The sequence below is a fragment of the Daldinia vernicosa genome (assembly GCF_022497035.1).
Source record: "Daldinia vernicosa strain CBS 139.73 unplaced genomic scaffold F5Y00scaffold_20, whole genome shotgun sequence".
Classification (NCBI taxonomy): domain Eukaryota; kingdom Fungi; phylum Ascomycota; class Sordariomycetes; order Xylariales; family Hypoxylaceae; genus Daldinia; species Daldinia vernicosa.
Window position 1 is genome coordinate 372,715 of NW_025953936.1, and position 20,381 is coordinate 393,095.

General features: G+C 45.4%; 7 protein-coding genes across 7 annotated transcripts; 4 read left to right on the top strand and 3 right to left on the bottom strand.

Annotated features, from left to right (window-relative positions):
• Positions 1-143: 143 nt before the first annotated feature.
• On the bottom strand, positions 144-1,241 carry F5Y00DRAFT_235739 (uncharacterized protein). The gene is made up of 2 exons (XM_048007611.1): positions 997-1,241; positions 144-939 (listed from the first exon to the last, which is right to left on the bottom strand). The coding sequence occupies exon 2, from the start codon at positions 835-837 to the stop codon at positions 373-375; it is 465 nt and encodes a 154-aa protein (XP_047865390.1). The 5' UTR covers positions 838-939; positions 997-1,241; the 3' UTR covers positions 144-372.
• A 795-nt stretch (positions 1,242-2,036) lies between these two features.
• F5Y00DRAFT_235743 (heterokaryon incompatibility protein-domain-containing protein) lies at positions 2,037-4,245 on the top strand. Its single transcript, XM_048007612.1, has 3 exons — positions 2,037-2,703; positions 2,761-3,716; positions 3,776-4,245. The coding sequence occupies exons 1-3, from the start codon at positions 2,507-2,509 to the stop codon at positions 3,889-3,891; spliced, it is 1,269 nt and encodes a 422-aa protein (XP_047865391.1). The 5' UTR covers positions 2,037-2,506; the 3' UTR covers positions 3,892-4,245.
• Positions 4,246-5,095: 850 nt separating this feature from the next.
• On the top strand, positions 5,096-5,801 carry F5Y00DRAFT_235745 (uncharacterized protein). Its single transcript, XM_048007613.1, has 2 exons — positions 5,096-5,483; positions 5,536-5,801. The coding sequence occupies exons 1-2, from the start codon at positions 5,148-5,150 to the stop codon at positions 5,767-5,769; spliced, it is 570 nt and encodes a 189-aa protein (XP_047865392.1). The 5' UTR covers positions 5,096-5,147; the 3' UTR covers positions 5,770-5,801.
• A 2,574-nt stretch (positions 5,802-8,375) lies between these two features.
• Positions 8,376-9,966, top strand: F5Y00DRAFT_269463 (uncharacterized protein; the record flags this gene model as incomplete). The annotated part of the gene is made up of 3 exons (XM_048012451.1): positions 8,376-9,530; positions 9,583-9,893; positions 9,957-9,966. The coding sequence occupies exons 1-3, from the start codon at positions 8,463-8,465 to the stop codon at positions 9,964-9,966; spliced, it is 1,389 nt and encodes a 462-aa protein (XP_047865393.1). The 5' UTR covers positions 8,376-8,462.
• A 353-nt stretch (positions 9,967-10,319) lies between these two features.
• On the bottom strand, positions 10,320-12,412 carry F5Y00DRAFT_269465 (alpha/beta-hydrolase; the record flags this gene model as incomplete). Its single annotated transcript, XM_048012452.1, has 7 exons — positions 10,320-10,556; positions 10,638-10,846; positions 10,963-11,429; positions 11,484-11,598; positions 11,664-11,920; positions 11,997-12,038; positions 12,096-12,412. 7 exons carry the CDS (start codon positions 12,410-12,412, stop codon positions 10,320-10,322), a joined length of 1,644 nt encoding a protein of 547 aa, XP_047865394.1.
• A 1,398-nt stretch (positions 12,413-13,810) lies between these two features.
• Positions 13,811-17,452, top strand: F5Y00DRAFT_235747 (DUF221-domain-containing protein). The gene is made up of 8 exons (XM_048007614.1): positions 13,811-14,126; positions 14,241-14,294; positions 14,348-14,445; positions 14,494-15,689; positions 15,748-16,133; positions 16,190-16,211; positions 16,264-17,073; positions 17,124-17,452. Exons 1-7 carry the CDS (start codon positions 14,058-14,060, stop codon positions 17,067-17,069), a joined length of 2,631 nt encoding a protein of 876 aa, XP_047865395.1. The 5' UTR covers positions 13,811-14,057; the 3' UTR covers positions 17,070-17,073; positions 17,124-17,452.
• An 8-nt stretch (positions 17,453-17,460) lies between these two features.
• Positions 17,461-19,839, bottom strand: F5Y00DRAFT_261600 (uncharacterized protein; the record flags this gene model as incomplete). The annotated part of the gene is made up of 3 exons (XM_048011229.1): positions 17,461-18,331; positions 18,388-19,098; positions 19,163-19,839. 3 exons carry the CDS (start codon positions 19,837-19,839, stop codon positions 17,461-17,463), a joined length of 2,259 nt encoding a protein of 752 aa, XP_047865396.1.
• Between the last annotated feature and the right edge of the window lie 542 nt (positions 19,840-20,381).

Genomic DNA, 20,381 nt, shown 5'->3' on the forward strand with positions numbered 1-20,381 from the left:
TAATCATTTCGCAATAATAGAACCATTAAAGCTCTATAATACCTATGGTAATAATACTTCGATGGGTGATATGCGGTATAAGTTCTTTATTGGGGATATCTACATAGTTTAACCGTCACTCTCATCCGTATTAGTCTCTTAACGTCAATATAGTTAATTCTAATGCAAAACGCTACATACTAAGACATTATCATATGCTAATCATAACCAAGCCACTGCTGAACAAAAAGGCATCTATTATCGATAATAGATAATAAAGAAGAAGTGAAATGAACCAGAGTAGAAACAGTGCTGCCGCATCACCCACTTTCTTCCGTAATCCTTAACGTTCCTTGGTTTTAACTCAAGTATGCATAACATTATATGTTGTCCCTAATGCCACTCAATCAACTTGCTGTCGGGAGCCCAAGTCAAATGAAGATCTTGACGGCGTTCTTTCTCTCGGTAAGTATCCCTTCTCTTAGGGACAGTAGTTGACCGCATCGCTGTGCAGTCGTGACAGTAATCCCCAAAGTATATCTGCCGTCGCCGACAGCCGTGGCACATATACATTGGGGGTGCTGTCGTTCTCCGGTATGACTCGGGTGCATGATGTGGGCCGTGCTTAGCTTTCGCACTTGAAGCTGATTTCGACGGGATGAATCGTAACGTCGAGCCCGGTGCATTGTATATTATCGCATTGCTCTGCTGTAGTGATCTTTCGTGGATGGTCATCTTCCCTTCGTTTACTATGTATTGGGTCGGATACTCGCTGTGGCGTGTTTCCCGCGAGAAACGATTAGCCAGGTCGCGGGCCTGGTTGGGGTTCTCATGATAATAGTCGTAGAAATGTGGCATTGCGAGGCTGTGCGTGATACTCCGGAACTCCAGAGTTATTTTATATTTCTTTTTGGAATAATTTAATCGTGTAATAGATAGTATATTTTATGCTTGCAAGTACTGAGCATTTCTATAGAATTAGCAAGGGAATAAAGAGGGAAAATCAATATCACTAACAAGAAGGCTCTACCGTTAGTCCATATTTATAATGCTAATAATATTTTGCTTGTTGCACATTGCCTACCTTCCATGACGTTCTCGTGGACGATAGGTGTAAGCATTAATGCCGTAGTATAAAAATTCTCCAATAGCACGTGCCTAAACAATCCTCGCCGCGGGGCGAAGCTGCGGGCTGTCAGCTAAAATCGCCCCCTTTAATTGGTGGAAGACGGGGAGCAATCATTTTGGGTCCGGGCTTGGTGATGGAAGCCTGCTGCGGGCGCACGAAGCTATAGTCAACTTAAGTCTAGTATTATATATCCAGTCATCGGTGAGGCTGTCTACGCTTCCACGAACGAACACGTAGCATCCTAACAAGATATGACCAGGCCGGGCGGTGCCGTCTGACAATAAGATTTAGGACTTGTTTGTTGCTAAAACGGCGGCTGAAATCTTACCCATCCATAAAGGGGAATTTTATTTTCTGGAAATCCAGTATAGGTCCAGCAATTACATACAAGCTACCTACCAAGGTAATGTAATCACATGAACATTATACCTCGATTGGATATTATTTGTTTCTTTCATTGAAGCCGGGCGCGCAATTAGCGTGGAGAATATCGAGCTAATCATCTAACAAAACTTCGTCTTACCTATATCACATACCTGTGTTGATTGCTCCCGGCATGCGTAGTTCTTGCATAGGGCGGTTTGGTGAGACGTAAATATTATGTTTTCTTAGATGTAGGAAATAGTACCGAAGGATTAAGTGATATAATACGAATAACTGTCTACGCACCTAATGTGAAGTGCTTATATCTTAACAGCAATAACCTGAGGGCGAGATAAGAAAGAGATATCAAAGACTGAGCCGGCATCAATCTCGGAGATTGTGCGGGATGCGTATCAGCTCGCACTACACTCGGCGTTCTGCATGGGGGGGCTTCGTGCCCAACCAAGCAGATATGAGCTTTGAGGCATATCAGTACCCATCTCCAAAGAGACAAGGTATCGTATAGATACATCATATATATACGTGATGGAAAACGAAAGATTATGCAAGTTCTGTAGCGAAATTAATTTCGAAGCACTGAGAAATCCCTTGATTTCAGACTTGCCTGCTCTTCAAGAGGGACGAGCAGATACTAGTTGACATCCTTTCAAGGATAGACGGGACGATACTCACAAGCTCACCTCACTCGGCACATTCGGTGATATCCTTCAGAGGAAGAAGACATGCCGGCTGTGTCGGCTCATTAGAGATGCTTTAACCCGACATACTCCAGGTCAACTACTCGAAACTGACGTCTGTGATGCAGAAATATCCTTCTTCGGCGTGTACCGCGACCCAAAAGGGAAGTACTATTGGATCCGACGGCTATCCATCTTGGTCGAGATTGGAACTGATGCATACAATATCGGTAGCCCGAAGAAAAGCCTATTTTTTGCTTTCCAAGCATGCAACATCGGCGCAGCAGATGCTCAAGTTGACGGGAAATTCTTAGATACCCAGCCTAGTATTAATGAGATGATATTTGGAGGCCGTCGGCGCCCGCTTCAGCTTGATCTCCAGTGGGTCCGCCGATGGATTAACATCTGCGGCACGGATCACGGCGATGCTTGCGAGCGAGCTGATGTGGGCTTGGGAAGCACGCTCGAAATAATCCGCTTTATTGATGTCAACAAGAGGTGCATCGTCACCTTGACGGGCGTTCAGCTTTCAGCCTATCAATATATAACTCTTAGCTACGTATGGGGAGGGCCACAGACATTCAGCCTTACCAGGTCCAATAAGGATAAGATGGCACAGCCGGGGATTTTAAACGAAAACTTACCACAAACAATAGAGGACTCAATATTGGTAACGGGGTCTCTGGGCATTCGCTACATTTGGGTGGATTCTTTATGCATCGTTCAAGACGACGATGAGGACAAGGCGATGCAGATAGGCGCCATGAGCCAGATATGTGGCTTCGCTCATCTCACAATCGTAGCCGCATCGTCCTCAAGCGTCCATGGGGGCCTACCTGGTCTTCGTCCTGGAAGCCGTTCTCTAGAACAAGCGGAGTTAATGGTTCTGCCTGAGAGCATAGATAGCACTACCGGGGATGTGTTACCGGGCCTATCCCTTATGACAACACTGGACCCTCTCGCCAATCCCAATGAAGACTTCTTAGAACGCACACCCTGGAACAGCCGAGGTTGGACTATGCAAGAGCGCGTTCCATCTCGCCGCGTACTTATTTTCATGCAGGAGCAGGTATACTGGATCTGTCGAGAGGCCATGTTCTGTGAAGAATCCTATTTCGAGAATAGTCTTCTCCGCTTCCACAGATTCCACGCTAACGCCGCCGAGCGGACTCTAGCAAACTCGTTTAGAAACTTCTATGAGCCTGAGGATGACCAAGTACGCTTCTGGAAAATGTACCAGAATCTCGTGGCCAGTTACACCCGTCGGCACTTCACTGATGAAGGCGATATTTTTGATGGATTCCTTGCAATTCTTCAGGGGATGTCGGCTCTTTCGGGCGAACAGTTCTCGTGGGGTTTACCTCGATCCTATTTTGAGCAAGGCCTGCTCTGGAACTCCTTTACTAGCCTAAAGCGTAGAGAAGTCAACTCAACTCTTCCGATGACGTCTTTGCGTGTTAAGGTTCCCTTCCCTAGCTGGTCGTGGATGGGCTGGATAGGCGAAGCGTTCGTCTGTATCGGGGACGACCACTATGATATAGATCTAGGGCAAGCTTAACCCCCTTAAGGAGTGGCAGTGAGATCTATTAGCTTACATTAGTTACCAGAGAAGTTCCCGAGGTACTATACTTTGAGCATCACCATTCTCCCCTCCGTCTCGAACGCGTGAGAAAGGCGACAACAAGGTATGACTTGATGGCATCACAAAACCATGCAAGTTAGAAGGCTCATTGTAGTCAACCCGTCACGCTATCCGATATTGCTACCCAAAATCCACAGCTTCTATCTACGGAGCTTAGCAAGATTCCAGAGACGCAGATCATCTTCTTCTAGACGAGTTCTACTTTTCTGACTTTGGCCCCGCCGGATGACGACACAAACCGGTCCTTTACAATCATAGATTCATATGGAAACAAAGTCGGCTCTACAGGAAATCTCGAGCCTAAGCTAAACAGAATTCAAGGGCAGCATAAATTCATTGTTATAGGTAGCCGAAGAAACCAATTCTCGGATCCAATGCTGCTCCTTCTCCAGATAGAGTGGCACGGGTATGTTGCGTATCACGTTAACAGCGGAGAAATCAGAGAAGACGCGTGGATGAAAGAAAATTACATGTGGAAACTTATTTCACTTCGCTAATTGCATTCCTCTGTTTATATCGATAAGCCCCGGATTATGTATGTACGGAATACGGATTAAGAAGACCCCAGTTTTTAGTCCTACACGCAAGTACCCTTTAACCAGAAAAGTCATCAAATAATAAAAGTATGTTCTTTTTCGCCTCGGGCCGTAAATATGCTGGATTAAATTGGCACGAAACTTGGAAATTGTAAATTGTACAGACGTAGAAATATGCATGTTGGTTCACGCTGAGCTCGGTATTCTGCATGTGGTGACCAAGGATGCGACCTAGGCCACGCCACTTCTACGCGCCTGGACTAATACAGACTGTAGAATGATAGTCCTAGTATTGAGCTGGCAACCTATTTACCAACCATCCAAATCCTCCTCGTAGGTTGTGATACGTATGTTGTAACGAAGGAGTTTAAAATAATGTATGTATGGCCTATCTAAACCAGACCGTTTATAAGGGTGACATTTAAGAACGAAACGCTACTCTAACCGACGAATACGAGCATAAATTGGAGTGGTATTCCTTTAGACTAGCTTATAATAATTATACCCAAGCCAACACTTTGGTACCGAATAAATCTCGAGAATAAAGTGATGAAGATCTACTTATTATATTTCATTAATTTCACAAGTTGATATGCCCCTTGCATCATAACTACCCAAGGTAAGCATCACCTCTTGGTGCGACTAAAAATAAATCCCCCTCTTAACATACCAGCTTTCGTTCATACTTCTTCCCACTTTTTTTAAAATATACTTCTGGTTTCCATTGCTTCCCACCGTACTAGAACCCGGTTGAGTTACCTACCTACGTACCCTAGTTGACAACTTAACTCTTCGAGAAGATGGCGAGCTCCCAACGTGGGAAATCCCTAGAAAATGACGAATACGACCCATATGAAGTTGCATTAGCAAGGCTAGACTCGATTCAATCGGAATACATGAAGAAACTACGAGATGCCAGAGATACGTTTGATAATAACCGTATTTCAATCCAAGAGAATATTCGAGAGCGTCAGCGGGAAGTCCAATTGCTTCAACAAGAACTACAGAGGAAGGAGACCGAGTTACAGGAAAAGGAACAGGAGTTGAAGGATGAGGAGAATAAGTTCCATGTGATCTTGAGACAGGAAAAACAAAATCGTAAAAGGAAGCTTGAGCCTTACCTGAGGATTTCTCCAGTAAGTAAAATGGCGTCGCTAAGACACGATTTTAGCTGCTGATTTCCTAAAGGCACCAATAGAAGAACGCGACAGAGAATCAACCGATGTAACAAGAGGGCGAACGGAGGTTGGTTCTCCCAGACAGAACACCAATAATGATGCTGGGCGCCAGCTCCAGGAAACGATTGTAATTGATTCGGAGGAGGCTTCAAGCGACGAGTGGGTTATAGATAAACCACTCATGACCTCGGCTATTTCACCAAGTAAACGGCAAAGAACATCTGAAGTTGGTCAGTCCCTATGACTAGTGAACACTTCGTGTCGCCAGTGTCCCACATTATCCAGGCTGAACAGACTAATAATCTACCAGAAGGTCAAAATGTAAACTCAAGTTCGAAGCAGCGAAATTGGAAGCGACAGAGAGTGGGAATCGAAAACTCTTCAGAGAATGGTGAATGTTCGATTACAGCTCAGCCAAGAGAAGGCCAGAGTGAAACGGAAGCTACTACCTCGATTGTAGTTTCGTCGCCTCCGGTATTAGGGAAACATAATCAGAAAAATAAAAGAGTTTTTGAAGGTGTTATTGATCCTATCGTGGGCGGAATCTATAGAATCTACCAGGGCCCTCGTAAAGGTTCATACGCAGCAGTCCTTCTTCCCATCGGCGATTTTGGCCCAATAGGTATCTCAAAGTCCCTTTACGACACAAGCCTAAGGAGGTCTATTCCATCTTGTTACATATATAACAAGACACTCAAGGAGATATTAGGTTGGGAGAAAGACTACGATGACGGCGGGCCCAGAGTTACGGATCGGAAGTTTCCTGTCATGTCTTTCGGCGGCATCGCGAAGGATCAAATACGGTTGGATGGGGAATTCAGTCCCACCGGCGCAAAGTATGCCTGGGTTTCTGCAAAATCTATCAGAACTTTTGCGCTCGATGCTACAATATCCCGGATGATACCAGGATACGCTAGTGCGAAGAGGTTCAGCACTCGATTAAACCAAATAAACGGAAATATGGTTGGAGAAACTCAACAAGTCTGCGATCATAATGAGCGCCCTCAGGTTGCATCGGTGAGACTATCTCTAGAAGAACCACAACAACAAGATACTGAGAGTAGTCAAACACAAGGGCGCTCACAGGTATTAACACTCAGATACTCCGAAGCTGATCAAACTCCTCATCAAACCCAGACTATTGAGGAGCATGACGACACCATTCGCACGACCACTGAACCACGTCCAAATTCCCAATCCCAAAGAATCGACCATGAATTTCATACTTTCGAGTCGATCTACCGTGAAACATCAGACCTAGACTTAGTAGGATCGGAAACACCGTCAGACGGCGTACATGATGATGATGACCGAGATCGTCAATTACTAAGCGATCTTTTTCCGGACTCTCCAAACGTGGAGATGGGAGAGGCTTCTGACGACAGTACTGCTAACGACGTACGACAACGTGATCCAGTCGAACCTTCAAGCCTACTTGCCAAGGCACAGTCTACCTCAGGGTTGCCATATGTTGCCCATGCGATCAGACGCCCCTGGTCAGAAGATAATAGCCCTGATCGCGCTAATCAAAATGGCTCCTCATCGCTGGGATTGGTTCCTGCGTCCTCGAAAACTGTACAAGCTTTTTATACCAACCTGGGAAGGTATGTGAATCAACATGAAAACAATACACCCGATTACCCGCCACCTCCTGCGCAAATGTCACCCCAAGGGCCTCCGAAAGATGACCAAACAACTGCTGAGTTACAAGCTAACAGAACTCGCAATGACGAACCTGAACCGCCGTCCGATCTGAACATCCAAAATGCAGCTTCAACAGCACTTTCATATTTAAATACAGTATACAATAGGGAACGGTAGTCCTATACATATGTATTCATCATGTACATGGTCAAGATCTCCTTACATGATAGGTATCAAATTTTAATCAAAGTTCAATATTCTTATCACGACATAGAAATATCAGCGGACCATATGTCTTTCTTTTTAGCCATTATGTAGGTATGTGTTAACAAGATCAAAGGGACTAGGAATTATCGACATATAAAGGAACAAGTAGCAGATAGGTCAAGCTATTCAATTAGAAATTCCTAGATCGTCATGAAATCACGCTCCTGAAAGTGTCCCTCATGTGGATCCCTAGCAACAGTGACTCAGGCACTCATTGTAAATGAGGCAATCACTGCCTGCATCTACGCATATATAAACAATAGCTAGATCCTAATCCTGTAATCCTAATAATAACCAATATAACAACGATGTTACCATAATCTAGGGAATCACAATCATGCCTACTAGGTACCTAGGTACCTACTTACTTGATTTTTGATCGCATTTGGGAAGGTATATAAAGCGTTGGAAGTGAGGTAAACAGTGTTATATGTAGTGGAATACACAATAGCCCGTCTGTATAATACTATGGAAAAGCTATAACAGGTAAATAATCGCAAACTCTTACTTTTCTCAATTTGAAGTTCCTTGGACATGTCACATTACGTGACCTTCATTACCCCTTAATGCTTGAGTCCACCCCCCAACAACGCACCCTATGTCTTTCAACAACAGCAACCAATCCTGCAGTGTTGACCATTGTAGGCCGTTGTAGGCATTATTCCAGATACCTTAGGTACAAGGGTACAAGCGACGCCTCAGAAGGTTAGCAGTCACACTCTTCAAAGACAGCTGGCTTCTCCGTCAAGACAGTCGCCGCCATAAAGGTAGCGTTTCCCCGGCAGTTTGCTAGGAAACAATAATTCCGCCTGTCCCGTGCACATGTTCGAATTCACAGTATTCGTACCTTCCTTCGCGTCGCTCTTTCCCCGCACATTATTTCCTTTCCTTCAAACCCTTCAAATTCCTAATGCAGTATCATATTATCTGGGTTTTCATCGTCGCGCGCTGAGTTTATTTGTTGAGCGCTCTTCTTGTTTTAGATACGCGACAAACTGACTTGTTCTTATAAACAACGACGCAATCATGTTTTCCAATCAGCAGCACCGTGTTCTTGACCAGCCCTTCACCATGAACCAGCAAGTAAGTGAATCGATGGGCCAAGCAACCCATCACAGCGCTGGCAACAAAACGGACACAGACCCAAACATTGAAGGCGCGTGGATTCTACGACAACCCTGGCACCCAAACCTGCCCTTTGATCGACTACAGATAGGTGGATCAGCTCAACTTCCCAACTATAGCAAGCAGCAACTTAAGGCTTTTGTTAAGGATGTCGAAGCAGAGGAACCTATGCAATATGAGGAGGAGATCGATGACAATGCCATAATCAAATTTGTAGCCAGACCGCATGTGGAGGCTATTCGATACGCAGTCCACGCAACAGCAGTTCAACCTCCCTCAAGCCCCCCGCGCCTCGTCATGTTTACAGATGGATCTCTTAAATCCACGTACAATATTGGATGTGGTATTACTTATAAGCGTACCTACGTCGCTGACCGCGACTGGATCGACGCGGCCTATGGATCCAAGGGAATTTCCAAGGGCCTAGAGCACGAAGTCACAGCACTGCACAGAGGGTTGTGGATAGCCTATTACGAGATGATGGACTGGGCCGGACGAGTTCCCAACCCTCGTAATGGCGGTCGGGCCACTCCGCCAACGGTAATAATCATAACTGATGGCCTTTCCGGAATCCAGCGCTTGCATTACAGCTATTGCTACACCAAGGTCGAACCTAAACCGCGCGATGAGGGTTTAATCCACCAATATTTGGTCTATCCTCTTGAGAAGCTCGTGAATCTCGGCAGCAAGGTCGAAATCCACTGGACACCAGGACATGTCGGCATTGAAGGCAACTCCCGAGCTGATTCGTTAGCCTCGATAGGAGCTGATTATGCCATCAAATATTCCCGTTCAACCGGCCGTGGTATTATAAATTTGATGCTTCCATTCTCAAACCAGTTGTCGGGTCAAAAGGCAAGGGAAGCATATCCGTTTCACTTGGGCAATCCCATGAATGATCTCATCCATTGGCGCAAAGAAGAAACGAGGATGGCTCTCCGATTTGTATTAAATTCAGGAGGCTCTACGGTTAGTATTCGACCATTAAAAACTTGATAAGTTTTAACTAATTTGTGGGCAGAATTTTCTTGCATGGCTAGCCAAAGCTGGCATATCTCGCAATATGAGCAAGACCACACAGATGGTTATCAAGAAGAAGCAGGTGACTAAGGCGATGGAAACCAAAATGAAGGCAGCAAAGCTCCTTAGGAAGGCTGGTAAACTGTTCGAGGAAGTATTTCCACCTAAGGATAACCGCGACGGTGGCACTCGGCAGTCAAAAAGAAGAGCACACGACGAGGCTGATGTTGACGACCTCGATGACTTGATACCTCAACCCAAAAGGGTCAAAGCTGACGATCCTGATGATGTTGACCCAAACTGCATTATGCAGTAATTCTAAGTTTGTTGTTTAGGATATGTGGCACGACGCAGGATATACTAACTGCTGAATAGGGGGTTATAACTACGATCTCGGGAATTAGATTAACACTCTAATAGTGGCTTAACAAAATAGTCGACAAGTCACCGAGGAATTTTCCAGTTCCCAAAAATATTCCAGAAACTTCAGAAAAAGTACGGAAATGTATTAGGATCCCACGTTGCATGTCGACAGAATTCAGAATCAAACAGCAAAGTGGGCTGCTGGTTTTCAATGGTATTAATACAATAGAGAATCAGAAAAGGTAAATACATCCCGAATTAGACCAAGATGTCATCCTACATGAAGTCCTAAATATTGCCAGGAGACTAATATTCTAAACAGGGGGCAAGGAATCGATGCAACAATATCGACCTGTCTCATCTAGGGGGGTTCCATTACCTAGGAAAGAAAGAAGGGGCTAGGGGGCCTCCGAATTTTGGCACACGGGGTGCTTGGCGTTTAGCTGGAGCCGTCGTATTACCGTATACCTCCTGTATGATATCTTCCCAAGTAATCCCCGAATACAAAGGAGCCGAGTCACAGATCTTTCCTTCAGAAGGTAGAGTGCCATTTGCCCAATATGCCGAAGTCGTTCTGATAGTGCATGCTGAAGGAGCGGCCAATGAGGAATGCTATTTGCAAGGCGGATAGTGTCAGAATTATGTGTGCTTGTAATCAAGAGCTGTTCGTAGTCAAGGGAATAGAAAACTTACGCCGTAACCATCGACCGTTAACAAGGCACTTCCCTCAAAAGTGGAGCTGACATTCTTGGCCGAGACAAGGGATGTGAGCCCGTCGAAAGTATTGCCGATGAAGAGGACGGGATTCTTTGTCTTGACATTGAAGTCACCCGTGTATCGCTCTTTTGGCTCGATCTTCCATTGCGCGCAGGCGCTGTATAAGAATATTAATCCGTCTCCAACTATAGGTAATCATATGGTTAGCATCAAATATGAGATAAACACAACGGAAAGATAAGTTGCATGGCTCGGCTCATACTAAGCTGCTCGCGTTAAATGAGTACTAAAAGCTACTTACTGATCCTACTGGTGTTGTACAGACGCTGGATAGCCGGAGCGAAGTCATCAAATGTCTTGCTTCGCACCATGTTATCGCTGCAGTGGATGGAAGCAAGTGCCTGTGGTTGTTGACTCTGCTTGAATATATCAATGGAGGACGTGGGAAGTATAGCCTCGAAAGCGTCGTTAACTATGTCGTACTGCTCGGTCATGATCGCATTGAGTATACTAGCAATACCCGGCCAAGAGGAACTAACGTAGAGGCCCTGTACCAGAAGAGATTTTACGTTGGTGTAGTCGATCATGAATGATTTGAGAGGAATCGGGTTATACTTGACGGCGCCGAGGAGATCCCAGATTGTCTGTTCGAGCTCGGCGGCCGTCTTGTTGTTACCTTTAGCCAGCGCACAGTTCTCGCGGGCTTCAACACAGCCGGTAAACATGGCCGAAAATTCCGCATCCGCGTCTGTGAATTCTTCAAAATCCCTGTAATAGGGTCAATTGTTAGTATCCTGAATCCGTGGCCGATCGATTACTTACGCCTGCGCATGGTAATACTCGTGCGGGTTTTGAACGCCGTCGAGGATCATCCTTCCTATCCTATCGGGGAACATAGCAGCTGTAGTCGCCCCTAATGTCGTGCCATATGAGAAACCTAGCGTGCGTTGTCAGCTCTCCCATAGTTTACACTGGTGTTAAGTTCAGTGCGTATTGACATACCCCAGTATCGTAACATTCCATCTTCTCCAAGAGCGTCTACGATTTGCATCATATCTCTTGCCACAAAGGCAGAACTAACCAAGCTTCCTGTCTTATTATGTGCCTTGAGGCAGGCGTCGGCAAGTATAGATGCGCGTGCCCATTGCTTTCCCAACTCCGTGTCGGAACTATTTGCAGGTATAACGTCCAGATAGAATGACCAAGCGTCGTACTCATTATCAAAACATTGGATAGGAATTTTCGAGCCATGAGTGCCGCTATGGATTCCGTAGTCGTTAGTAATGTCTCGAATACCCCAGGCCAGGAATAGCAGGGACTAGAATAAAATCTCACCGTGGGTCGAATGCAATAAGATCAAACTGACGGCCGGTAAGTCTAAAAGAAACATTAGTGTAAAAACCCCAAAGCAAAGATTCTATCTCCTAAACTTACGCTAATAGCTCATCCGCCAAGGTTTTAATGCCTATTTCATCTCGTCCAGTACCGCCAGGTCCGCCGAAATCGAAGAGAATGCTTCCTTTCGAAGGTTTCACAGGGGCAGGAATCCTAACAAGGTCAAGCTGTAACTTCTCATCGGAATCCGGCTCGGTGTAGTCGAGAGGAACCATAAGAACGCTGCAATCTACAGGGACATCGCTGGGAACTTCGGTCTTGTTGCACGGCCCCCATTGAAGTGTTGAAGTCCCATAGGGTTGGGCAAGAGACAAAGTGATAAAAGAAAGCTGTAACGCGCCCCGGAAGGAAATCATCGTGGCTCACAATACTTCGTTTTGCCTTGGGATAGGATTGCGATGATAGAATATTGGATTGTAATACAGGACGGGAGAAGGGGTATATATATATGAGCGAAGTATACATGATGCTCCATGGTTTCCTAAAGCGATGGCACACTAGCTAAGAAATTACAACAGTCACAAGCTGAGGCTAGGTTATGCGCGACGACCATGTAGTTTCTCATATGTCAGCATTTTCGTCGAAAAAAACGCCTTGTTTGACAAGTAAAGATACGCCGTAATAACATAGGGCTGATGAAGCTATTCGCTGAATGGTTGGATGGCGTGGGGCTCCACTTAAGCGCATATACGCCGTATTCATTGTTTAAGCTTGAGAGAACTAATAAGAGGTGACATTGCACCGCCTCCCTCTACCATAAAGATGTACGCATAGCCGGGGCAGTAGAACCTATCACAATCAGCGAGTTCGACAAATTAAATAAAAGTTTGACTTGACTCGGGCCTGACTTGACTTGGCTTGGGTAGATAGCTTTTTTGGGGTATTTGCCCAGGTCAGGTATAAAAATTTTTTATTTGCCTATTAAGCAAATAAGTTGAGGCTATTTAGGCCCACTTTAGTATATATCTAAGGGATATGATTGGTCGATTTAAAGATAATATTTGTTTGTATGATCGGTAACGTTTTACATTAAGGTAATTACAGGGTCTTTTCTAGCACCTTTATACAATTGACGTAATATTAAGCTCTGTATTGAGGTGACCTTATTTTACCCTATTTTAAGTACGTATCGGGGTACGTACCCCTATGCGTACAAGGTAACTACCTGTAATGAGGCTATTTGTAATTGTCTTTTTTAAGATCACGATAATTTTTTGGTGTTGGGGTGGGGCTGCGTGGGTATATATCTTAGATTACCCCGGCTCTGACCAATCGGATCCCGGAAATTTTATTACCCGGACTTTTGCCGGTATCGATACCGTAGGTGCCTTAAGTCAAACCTACGATATGGCTAAGTAAGCCTTATTTTTCATTTTATATGATTTGACTTGTATCGAGTCAAGTCTTTACAGTTATTTGGCTTGACTTGACTCATCGAACTCGCTGATTACAATAGATAATTAGATACGGCGTATGGATTGAACTAATATTGAAGTTTATAATAGTTTATTGAAGACTTTAACTAGACGTTAACACGTAGAATGTATAGTTTAGCTGTAAAAATTAAGAAGTATTAAAGAAGAAAAAGGGGAAGTGGTCAGGGGTTAAAGTCTTTTAGAAGCATTATGCTTGTAAGAGGATATAAAAATAGTATTGTACCTAGTATATATTTTCAAGCCACAGCAAGCCACACTATCCCAGCTCTGATTTACGCGGCATAAGCTAAAACGCGTATTTCGTACATTCTACGTCATCGACATTTCAAACCAACAATTACAACTTTTACGAGTTAAATAACCGACTACAGTATTCATATACAATATTATGCTATTTGCCTGCTCAGAGATATAGTTATCTCATTCCCGGATCGTTACTTAATTAATTAATAGTCACTCGTTATGTTTGTAGCCTACGTCTCGGAGTTCAAGAGTCTCGGTCACTTGCTTGCTTAGACTGCGAAGAGTACAGCGTGTTCTGGTTTAAGACGATCGAATCGCGAAAATGGAGTTTGATAAAATCATGTACGATCCTAACCAAGTCAAAGGTAGTTTAAGCGCTATGGAAGCTAAGGTAAATAGTGTATTCCTATGATTCGTGGTGCAGTGGAGTCGTCTCTCGTGGAGACTCACCTATTACTTAAGGACTATCGTCTATAAACAGAACCTAACATGTCGTTTACTATAGCCAAAAGGCTCGGCATCCCTAGCTGCCATTGTCTCTGCGTTTGTCCCCACATGGGTAAGTGTATATATATATATATTCAAACTTCATACTCCTGCTAAGCTGTGAAGGCAACGGGTCTCATCTTTGTTGCGATATTCATCGTTATTCGGCACTGGTATCCTAATATCTATGCTCCCCGGACCTTTATCGAAAGTATACCGGAGAAGTACGTACCTACCTCTGACTTATCATCATGATACTAAATCTCTTGTAGGGACCGGACTCCTTCTGCTGGTCGGTCGTACTTCAACTGGGTCCATACCATGCGCAAGGTTCCGGATAAGTTCATCTTATATCACCAGTCTTTGGATGCGTATCTCTATCTCCGTTTCTTGCGTACAGTCATCTTCATCTGCTTCGTTGGTTGTTGTCTCACATGGCCTATTCTCATGCCGGTGAACGCAACCGGTGGTGGTTCCTCAACCGAACTTGACAGGATCGGTATTGGGAATGTTAAGAAAAGGGGGCATCTATACGCCCACGCAATAATTGCTTGGGTATTTTTCAGCTTCGTTATGTTTACAGTTGCCCGCGAGCGACTTTGGCTCATTGGTCTCCGCCAAGCCTGGACTCTGTCGAAGCCTGTTGCAAACCGCCTTTCTTCGCGCACCGTTCTCTTTCTATCAGCCCCAAGAGACGCCCTTGACGAAGAGAATATGCATCGGTACTTTGGAGATGGAGCTCTGCGCCTTTGGCCAGCGACTAAAGTCGACACGCTAGAGCATCTAGTCTCGAAACGTAAATCAAAAGTCGAGCAGCTTGAGGCTGCGGAGATGACTCTAATTCGGAAGGCCAACCATGAAGGTAGAAAACGAATTAAATCCCGTGCACAGAATGAGCATCCGCACTACGGTAATCTTGAAGATTCGGTTAAGAAATCCATAAGACCGCGGCATAAACCGGACGTCTCGCCACTAAATGAGAAGGTCGATAGTATTGAGTGGCTACGTGAGAAGATTAAAGAGGAGGAAGCAAGTATCGAGGATGCGCGCAATTCATACGAAATTGGCGAGACTAACGGAGCGGCCGCAGTATTCGTCGAGTTTAAGACATGTGCGGAGGCTCAGCGGGCCTGTCAGCAAGTCGCGTCCAGCAACCTGTTAGCCCTTAGTCCCAGGTATACCGGTGTTTTACCCCAAGAAGTCATATGGAATAATCTCGTTATACCGCCTGCTCGCCGTATCTCCGAAGAGGGGACTGCCCTGGCTATTGTTATAGCTCTAATCGGTTTCTGGTCTATTCCAAGTGGTATCATCGGCCTAATCTCTAACATCAGCTATCTTGCAGATAATGTCGAATGGTTGAGTTTCTTGAAGGATTTACCAGAACCAGTCATTGGTCTGCTATCCGGCTTGATACCTCCATTGGCGACAAGTTGGCTAAGCAAGCTAGTGCCTAGTATATTTAGATGTAAGGATCCAGTCGTCCGGATTCAATCGTGGATAGATACCATGCTTACCAATATCAGACATATTCAAATCAACCGGTAGCCCTACCAACACTGCTGCCGAACTAAAGGTCCAAAGATGGTACTACATCTTCCAAGTGACGCAAGTATTTCTTGTCACTGCAGTTTTCTCCGGGGCGGCACCCGTGGCTGCACAGCTTTTGGAAAAAGCCAAAGATCCCACCTCGATCCCGGAACTGCTAGCGAGGCAGCTTCCAAAGGCGTCAAACTTCTACCTAACATACTTCATTGTGCAAGGCACTACCTCAGCTGCCGATAACTTACTTAACTACTCGGATCTTTTGAGTTATCTTTTCTGCGACTATTTCTTTGACAAAACTCCGCGCCAGAAATTTAACCGATATACAAGTATGAAAGGGATCGCATGGGGCAAGCTGTATCCAAAGGTGAGAGGCATACTTAACTTGTACAAAGAATATGGGTTAATGCTAACTTTATATAGTTCGCCAACTTCGCAATCATCGGTTAGTATAGAATTTATCCTTGTCTTTGGTTTTATCCGCTCACCCTTCATAGCAATTGCATACTCGTGTATCGCGCCATTAGTACTGGGCTTCGCGGCTGTCGGACTAGCCCTGTATTACTTCTCTTACCGCTACAACCTCCTCTTCGTTATCCAACCGAAGATAGATACCAAAGGCCAGGCTTATACGCTCGCATTGCAGCACCTTCTCACAGGTGTCTATATAGCTGAGTTGTCCCTGCTAGGTCTTTTCAGCTTGAAAAGAGCAACTGGTCCATCTATTATATCTGGTTTCTTGCTCATCGCGACAATACTTTATAACGTACTAACTAACAGGTACCTCGCGCCTCTTGAACAGTTCCTACCGGCCGACTTAGCTACGCTAAGCGAGAGAGACGATGAATCTACACCGCTATTAGCTTCCGCAGAAGAAGGACAGGCACACCCCACATCCCGGATTCAGCGTCTAGGACAACGGGCAAATGTTCCGAAGACCATCGCGCAGCGCATTCTAGACCCAATAGCACATTTCTTCGAGCCGCAAGTTTTCGCTTCGTACCAAGCCATGAGATCATGGCTGCAAGACGGAGACTTATTGAATAGCGAAGAGGACGTCCCGAAGTACACTGAGGAACAACTCCAGCAAGCATATTTAAACCCGGCCCTCACAAGTCCAACGCCTTTGATCTGGATCGCAAGGGATCCGATGGGCGTTAGCCAGAACGAAGTTACGGAAAATGAGAAACTTGGTTTAAAGGTCAGCGATCAGGGCGCTTGGCTTGATGAGAGGGGTAAACTTAGATGGAGCGTTAAAGAGTTTCAGGAGGTGCCAATCTGGAAACAGGGCGTGACGTACTGAAATAGTAAGTTGCTTATCTTATAAATAGGTTCTTTATATTCTAACCAAGTCAAGATGTTAAATTGTTCTCAAAGCTGCGATGCTCGATGCCCCTTTCAACTTTCCCTAGAATTAGAAAATCATGATTATGTCATCACCCCTTTTTTATGTGGGGTACTTACCTAGGTATAGGTACTTTAGTGAATGAGGAAAAGGGGGAAATGGTTGAACCAGATAGATTCATACAGAGAAGCATATATGATAGGATACGAATTGTTTTACGCCAACTATGAGATAGTTTAACCGTGATATCCCACGTTATGTCGTGAGCTCATTTCCCTTCCGAATTCCTACCTAAATAGCCATTTGAGGTATATTCTCCCTTGTGCTCCTATGCACGACGCCCTAGCACCTACGCAAGGTCCGGAAATATTTTACCAATGGTCTCGCTTTCACCACAGCATATTCTATAGATGACGTGGGCATATCCCTTGACGGTATTGCAGAGCTCTGGGGCAAGAACTTCGTAAGCTTGCATCATACTCAAGAGTGCCCATACGGTATTTGCGTTGGCTTCCCCCCAGCGCTTTATCTCCAGCACTGCCTTCTTCCCTGGCCCCATGTCTCTTGGTGGGCGGGCTACGACGACGTATCCGAGCGTCTCTAGCCCCTTGAGAATCATCTCCAAGCCGTCTGCAAATTTACCTCTTGAGATCAGGTCTGCGCCTGCCCCGTAGTAAGGCCCCGACAACTCGGAGCGCACCACCGGCGGCGCATCCTGCTTGGCTGTGTACGTCTTCTCCAAGTCTTCGATTATCTTCCTCGCTCGACTCAGTTGTGCCGGCGAAAACCCCCGCTTCAATAAGGGCTTCAGGGAGAGGAATAAAGTCTGGCGTTTCTTGGTGATACTTTGAGGCGTGGACTTCTTGTAAAGGCACCGCGCGCAGTCGCAGACAAACCCCCAGCTACGTTTGAGCTTCTTCTGGGTTTCTTCATAGGTCTCGTTTGTCCTGGGGCACCAGTACATGAAGCGCAACTCCGTGCCCGCCTCTAAGTCTTGGCTGGCCCGTATGATTTGCATGTCGCCGATGAAGGTGCGATAACAGTTGGTGATGCAGGAATGGTTGATGCGTGATGCTATGGGCCAGATGCCGCATGTGGTATATTCAGTAGACTTGTCATTTAGCTCACTATTTTGATTGACCATGGGCAACATAGTTGACTTGTAACTGGTGCGTGGGGTCCCAAAAGAGTTCATCTGAATAGTCTTCACGACGAGAAATCTACATTCTTCTTGTTAGAATTCCTATTTATCCGATTCAGATTCTTAAAGACTTACGTATCAACCACGGGAGCTCCGTCGACCTCAGATATCGCAACAGGGGTATAGTCACCGTGATGCAATTCAGTGAATACCTTCGTCCCATCAGGGTTATGGTATAGTTTCTGAACAATCTGGGTGATGAGGTTTGCTTGGCCGCCCATGGACATGGTGTTAGTGTGCCAATTCATCAAAATAGTCGTGTTCGATATGCCGGTATTGCTATCATCGCCAGCGTAGCTGTACGCAAAAGCTTTCTCACATAATAAAAGCTCCCCTGCCTTGACTGCCTTCGTGGTGAACAGACCCTTACCTCGACCGGGCGAATCACGGATGGCCACTGGCCCAACATATGTTGCACAGTCAATCAAAGGCGGAGTATCTTCAGCCTGCTTGTGCATGCTTCCGAATTGATACGATCCTTTTTCTTCCTCGCGGAGACGTTGCTTAACTCGCTTAATCTCGTTCCACGCATCTGAATTCTTGGGGTTGGAACGCACGACGGCCAAAAGCTTCTCCAAGCAAGAGCTAAACTTCCCCAGTGCGTAGAGAGCCTTGGCCTCTCGAAATAAGGCCTTTTCCATTGGAGAATCATCGCCCACATTGCTCTTCTGTGCATCGCTGAGTGCTTTCTCCGGCCGGTCGAGGTAGAGGTTGGTGAGAGACCGGTTAAGATAAGCTAGCTTTTCCTCCTTAGCAGTCCTGGCGGCGCGTATCGCATTCGTATACCTACGAGTTTATTTAGTATCCTAAGCTATCAAGTGCATAATACTTCCTACGAGGAATTACTCACAGCTGCTCCGCCTTAGCCCAGTCCTTTTTCTGAACTGCCTCATTTCCCTCCTTACGTATGTCCTCAGAGCTCTCGTCTAGACTTATAAACCTTTTCCTCCATTCTAGAGGAATGCGATTGTCCGTATCCTCGAGCCAGATGATGTCGCTAACATGATCGACCCGCAAGCTATATGCGCCACTGTTGGTAACTTTGAAGAAAGGTTCCTTAATGATACAAATATCATGAGCTTTTAGAATATGTTCTTTGGCAACCTTGGATTCTTCGGGCTGGTTGTAGAGCTGAAGCAAGATCGCGGTACCCTCCTCGTCTTCAACGATGGCCATAACGGCAGTCATCCGATCGGGTGGCGTCAAGACGTGGACCAAAGCATAGCTCCCCCGATGATGGTTCTCAAGCATCATTTCTGATATCATCAGAGGCTTGAGATCCTGTAGGGGACGGATACATGGGGGGTAGTATGGTGGTACTTGCGACGTGTAGAGCTTGTAGTTCATCATGCCACCCATACTAGCGGATTGATAAAGCTTCATTGTGAATTGTAGGACAAGTAAGCTGGGCGGGGGATGATCTCGAGGCTTTTCGCCCTTGCGACGTTCTGCTAGCTCTGCATTTTCTTTACTCTGTTTAACGAAGGCAAAATATTCTTCGGAGTTGGTAATGTCCTTGGTATCCATCGTGGATCTGGCTTCTCTAGTCTCTCTGTTGATACTTTTGAGAGTGTACCTAAGGTAAGTTCAAGTTCAGTAAAAAAGTAAACGAGGCAAGACTCTAGAGAAAATGAAGACAGTTCCTATGAGAAAGGATTTAGGGGCGTGCAAATATATGACTACCTCCTACCAAGCTTATTCCTTACTTGAGAATCTGTAAGTAGAAGTACTCGTCAATATCTTTCGTGGCTCCAATCACTCAAATATGATGGGTAGCCTGCAGCATTGTTTGCTCTTTGAGTGTTATTGTCCAGGCCTATTGGGCCAGGCAGCTATCCAAAAACTTGTATTTGTTTTGCGACTCAGGTTACGTCGGCCTGTCCCCGCGCCAATAACAAGATAGTCTCATCATATTACCTTAGGTACCGTAGATAGGTATCTATCATCTCTCATTTTTATATACAGTACGTAGTGGGTAATTGCATTGACTAATACGTACCATAATTCGATGTCTAGGGCATTAGGTACTTAAATTAGGTACTTAGGAATCTTTAGGGGCGCTTTTTCGC

Excerpts from the sequence above, each read along its gene's own strand:
- F5Y00DRAFT_235747 (XM_048007614.1), top strand. The coding sequence starts at position 14,058 with ATGGAGTTTGATAAAATCATGTACGATCCTAACCAAGTCAAAGGTAGT. Across the intron at positions 16,134-16,189 it reads GGGGCAAGCTGTATCCAAAG|TTCGCCAACTTCGCAATCAT; the intron begins GTGAGAGGCATA and ends AACTTTATATAG. Across the intron at positions 16,212-16,263 it reads CGCCAACTTCGCAATCATCG|CAATTGCATACTCGTGTATC; the intron begins GTTAGTATAGAA and ends CACCCTTCATAG.
- F5Y00DRAFT_235745 (XM_048007613.1), top strand. The coding sequence starts at position 5,148 with ATGGCGAGCTCCCAACGTGGGAAATCCCTAGAAAATGACGAATACGAC. Across the intron at positions 5,484-5,535 it reads CTTACCTGAGGATTTCTCCA|GCACCAATAGAAGAACGCGA; the intron begins GTAAGTAAAATG and ends GATTTCCTAAAG.
- F5Y00DRAFT_235739 (XM_048007611.1), bottom strand. The coding sequence starts at position 837 with ATGCCACATTTCTACGACTATTATCATGAGAACCCCAACCAGGCCCGC.
- F5Y00DRAFT_235743 (XM_048007612.1), top strand. The coding sequence starts at position 2,507 with ATGATATTTGGAGGCCGTCGGCGCCCGCTTCAGCTTGATCTCCAGTGG. Across the intron at positions 2,704-2,760 it reads ACGGGCGTTCAGCTTTCAGC|CAGGTCCAATAAGGATAAGA; the intron begins CTATCAATATAT and ends ATTCAGCCTTAC. Across the intron at positions 3,717-3,775 it reads CCACTATGATATAGATCTAG|GAGAAGTTCCCGAGGTACTA; the intron begins GGCAAGCTTAAC and ends CATTAGTTACCA.